Source organism: Pezoporus occidentalis, unplaced genomic scaffold (assembly GCF_034315485.1).
Source record: "Pezoporus occidentalis ecotype Australia unplaced genomic scaffold, CSIRO_AGI_Poc_V1 ctg3, whole genome shotgun sequence".
Lineage (NCBI taxonomy): Eukaryota > Metazoa > Chordata > Aves > Psittaciformes > Psittacidae > Pezoporus > Pezoporus occidentalis.
In genome coordinates, this window is record NW_026914940.1 from 5,635,155 (window position 1) to 5,640,004 (window position 4,850).

The 4,850-nt window shown below is 53.7% G+C and overlaps 1 protein-coding gene across 1 annotated transcript; it reads left to right on the forward strand.

Moving 5' to 3' along the window:
• Window positions 1–2,581: 2,581 nt before the first annotated feature.
• On the forward strand, window positions 2,582–4,159 carry LOC134168018 (G2/M phase-specific E3 ubiquitin-protein ligase-like; the record flags this gene model as incomplete). The annotated part of the gene is made up of 5 exons (XM_062627363.1): window positions 2,582–2,727; window positions 2,809–3,215; window positions 3,248–3,467; window positions 3,620–3,741; window positions 3,924–4,159. Coding segments are annotated over 5 exons (1,131 nt in total), but the record flags the coding sequence as incomplete, so codon positions are not given.
• Between the last annotated feature and the right edge of the window lie 691 nt (window positions 4,160–4,850).

Consider the following 4,850-nt stretch of genomic DNA (forward strand, 5'->3'; position numbering starts at 1 on the left):
ACAATAATAATACTACTACCAAGTATAAGAAATAAAGAGAAAGATAGGAATAAAACAAAGAATGACCCAAGTGACTCTTCAGCTGCTGACTGATGCCCGGATATTCCCAGCCAACCCCCACCAGTTTCTATACTGGGCATGATGTGCTGTGGTATGGAATACCTCTTTGGCTAGTTTGGGTCAGGTGTCCTGTCTCTGCTTCCTCACATCTTCCCGTGCCCCTCCTTACTGGCAGAGGATAAGAATGAAAAGTCCTTGATTGGGGTCAGTATTACATAGCAACAACTAAAATCATCGGTGTGTTTTCAGCATTGTTCTCAGACTAAATCCAAACCACAGCACTGCACCAGCTACTAGGAAGAAAATTTACTCTATTCCAGCTGAAACCAGGACACTGGGAATTGAAAAATCAGCTCCAAAGTCCTGTGGGAAAAGCTGCTTTTGTAGCACACTCAGACTACAGAGAAATAATGGAAAGGAAGTCTGATGATAAATTTTAATACAAAGCACTAAAAAAATCCCATAATTATTTGTTCCTCATGGCCAGAAGTTTCTGAGAAATGAAATATTCTGTGAACAGATTAATTTGGAACCTTTAATCATGAGCTGGGAGATTTTTACCAAATTACTGCAAAATATGAACTTTAAAATCATGAAACAAAACCCTAACTCTACAACAGCAGTCACAGGCACTTCAGGTGTGACACAAGCACTTGTAGCGCACTTATGGCTGACTGACACTATTAAGTATGCAGAAAACATTGTCAAAGACATACGAATTGAGTTCCTATACATACGAAGATTGGTTTGAATGGCAGTGACTGCAAGGATGTAGCACATTAAAAGTGACAAAGGCACACAACAAACTAATACTTTGCTATAAATTGCAAAATTCTGGGGTTTCTAAAGAATCATTTGGTACAAAAGCCACCAGGGATTGAAAATGATGCACTACACTGAAAGCTATAAATAGTTTCAACAGCAACACATATTTTTCTATGTAAGCCTTTCTGAACAGAAAGGTATTTAATTTGTGGTGATGGAAAAATAATAATTGTCTGTGATTTATTGACACTTTTCCAAACAGATGATAGATATATATGTTGAAGGAAACGAAGGGAGGGGAAAAACTCACAAGTAATGGAAGAAAACATGATATTTTGCTGTAATTCTTTTTGGTGATCCCATAAATGAGGTGTGCCCTGGTATTAGATATATAGAGTGAAAGAGTTAGGTGGAAAGGGCAAAAGCTAGAAAAATCCATGAAGCAAAAATGAAGCCAAGATCATTTAACTCCACTCACTGTAAATTAATCTTTCCTCAAGTTACTGGAAGTGTAATAATCAGTATTTTGTTATTAATCATTTTCTGATGTTACAGTCTCTGAATCTTGTTCTGCATAGCAGTAAAGGAGATACTGTATTTTCCTTTTAATAAAAATGGCTGCTTTGAGTTAAATGAATCCATGGGAAAAAAATAAGAAAAATTAGTCAAATAATGTGCCAATCAGAGCGCTTATCAACATTTCGATCTTACTCTGCAGGCTTTTTTATGTATTGTAACATAGCATATAATTGTGTCATTGAATTGCTGAGGTGAGCAGCTCGAGAGAGGACGCCTTCAGCACCGGAGCGGGGGGAGATCAGCGTCCAGGAGCCTCAACTCAGAGCGACAACAGCCACCGAGGGAGCCTCGAGTCCTCGACAGGACCTGCCCGGGAGCCGGCAGCTCAGCTGAGGCGAGCAGGGACTCACACGGGGTGGAGCCTGAAGCAGCGGCACCAGCCCTGAGTGGGTAAAAACTTGCCCCAGGGAGCGCGAGGGACCAGGGTGGGTGGAGGCAGTTTGCGTGGGCAGGCGAGCGGGATGGTGAGCACTCGGCGTATGACCAGGGCCCAGTCTGGGAGCTCTGCTCTGGCTGCCCCGGCGGTGGCAGCGTAGGCACCCAGACAGAGCCGATGAGAGGGGAGGCTGCAGTGCAGAGCTCGGGGTGTAGAGAGTGCCTGCACTGGTCTGGTGAGGGGAGGGTGCACAATGGGCAGGGCTGCACTCGGTGCTCCCTGGTGGAGGTGCTCCTGCAGCAGGGGCTGAGCTGCGGGATGCTGTCAATAGACTGCGGGATGTCAGGGAAGCTGAGAGGAAGCAGGAATGCTTGCTCCCGGCCCAAACTGTGCAGGGGCCTCGAGCTTCACCTCTGCCTCATGAAGGAAAGAAGGAGGCCGTTAACCCGGGAAGCTGGGAATTAGTGACAAAACCAACAAAAAGAGGAGGAAAAGGACAATTAAAAGCAAGGGGCTTCCCCCTAAATCCCCTGTCCCCACGCAGAACCGCTTTGCTGTCCTGCAGGGGGCTAATGAGCCCGGCAGAGCTCGGAGTGCAGAGAGTGCCTGCACTGGTCTGGTGAGGGGAGGGTGCACAATGGGCAGGGCTGCTCTCGGTGCTCCCTGGTGGGGGTCCTCCTGCAGCACAGGAGCCTGCTCTGCCAGGTGGATCTGTGGCCTGTGATCCAGCTGGGGCCACATCCTGCGCCCTGCCCCGAGGTGTGGGTCTGGCTGTGGAGACCCTGAGGCTGCCGCTGATGGGGGCTGCTCTGCTCTTTCCAGGTCTGCTTTGTGTGTGGCGAGAGGGGGGCCACCATCACCTGCCAGGAGGTGGGCTGCGACCGCAGGTTCCATCTCCCCTGTGCCGTGGAAGGTGGATGCGTCACCCATTACCTCGTGCCGTACAGGTACCCCCTCTACCCTTCTCCCCATCACCAGGGAAGGACCCAACGCTTCTCGTCTCACCCATCCCTCCCCTCTTTCCCTAGTTCCTTCTGCTGGGAGCACCGCCCACAGCAGCAAGAGCTGGCGGCTCCAGAGGACATCAACTGCATCATCTGCATGGACCCTGTTGAAGGCAGAACGACCTATGGGACCAAGGTGTGCCCAGCATGCAAACGTGCCTGGTTCCACAGGGCCTGCATCCAGGTAGGAGCCGTTCACTTGCTCCGGGCACAGCAGGCTCTCAGCAGCACCAGAGCCTCACTCACGCTTTTTCTGTTTCTCCTGCAGGGACTGGCTATGTGTGCTGGCGCTTTTTCCTTGCAGTGCCCTCTGTGTCAAAATACGAGACTGTTTCTAACAGAAATGTTCTTCATGGGGATCCGAATCCCAGTGAGGTTGGTGTCCTCCTGGCCAGCACTGCGCCACGCCTGGACCTGCCCCCGCAGTTATGGCCCTCCGCTGACCCCCAAGTCTAGGCTTTAGCTCCATGCAGGAGTTGGAAACGGGGTGTGGGTGGAAGAGCGGGGAGGCCCTGCATATGCCTTATGCTGTGGCAGCAGGGGCTCATCAAGTTTCCTTTCTCCATCAGACAAGCGTCAAGGGGAGACAGCAATGCATGCGCAGAACTGTACCAGAGGCACAGGAGCTGCGATGCCAGGGAGTGCCTTTGTCCAGGAGGCAGAGGGGTGGCAGAGCCAGATGGGTAAGTTGCCAAAGGTGCACCCCGGGGCTCGGCATGGGATCTCTGTCTCAGCAAGGGCTCAAAGCAGAAGGGCTGATAACACGAGCTCTGCTGGACAGTCCCGTTCTGTGGGCACTTTATCCTTAGAGACATGAACCCATTTCTTTCCCCAGGCCCTGGCAGCTCTTTCTGTGCAGCTCCTGTGCTGCTGTGGGCACTCACAGACGCTGCTCCAACCTGGGGAACAGCCATGAGGCCAGATGGGAGTGTGACAGCCATGCTGGCCTGGGCAGCTGTAAGTGTCAAAGCACCCGGGTGCTCCTGGGCTGGGGCCAGGGGCCAGGCAAGGCCGGGCAGTGGGTGTCTGGTGTGGGCTTGGCAGAGCCTGTCTGCTCCAGGAGGGCTGGGGCACCATCCTGGCCTACACTGCCCCAGGCTTGGGAGCCAAGCCCTTATTGTTCCTGCTTTCCCTTGTAGCCTCCAGTGCCAGGTCAGAGCTTGCTGGTCCCAGCACTACCGGCCCAGCAGCATCGGGGCAGTCTCCTAGATCTCTGGAACTGGAGTTCAGCAGCCCCAGCACCCGCAGCCAGGCAGCATCAGAGCAGACCCGCAGGTGGAGCACCACCAGGCAGCAGCCATCGGTGGCATCCCGTGGCTCTGCACCACTGCAAAGAAGCAGGGGCAACGGACCCAGTGAGCCCATGCGGGTGTGAGACTGCTCCTGTGTGCAGCGTCGGGCCCAAGCTCCTTATGCACGGCCCAGAAGATGCTCCCAGGGCAGCCACACACCAGCAGCACGAGCCAGGAGGCAGACAGGCTGTGTCCAGGCTGTCCCAGCGCTCACCAGCACATGCGAGCCACAGCCGCAGCACCACAAGACAGCGGCCGTCAGCACCATCCCGTGGCTCCAGAGCACAACAAAGAGGCAGTGCCTCAAGATCCACCGGGCCCATGGGGGCGCGAGACCGCTCCTGCTCGCAATGCCGGGCCCAAACTCCCAACACACAGCGCAGAAGATGCTGTTAGAGCACCCACACGCCAGCACCACGTGCAAAGAGGAGCACACGCAGACAGGCTGCGTCGCGGCTATCCCAGCGCTCCCCAGCACGTGCTAGCAGCTGCTGCAGCAGTGACAGTCAGGAGTCATCAGGGAGCAGCAGCTCCAGCACTGACAGCCAGGAGGCTTTATAGCCATGCCACAGTTGCCTGGCACCAGACACTGGCACTGCAACAACCGGGCCATGCCATGGCTCCCCAGCGTGCTCCCATTTGAACTGTCACACCCAAACTGCCTGCACGCAGCCCAGAAGACAGCAGAAGAGAAGCCAAGCGCCAGCACCACGTGGTGAAAGGAGCACCTGCAGCCAGCAGTGCGGGGCTGTCCCAGTGCTCTCCAATACCTGA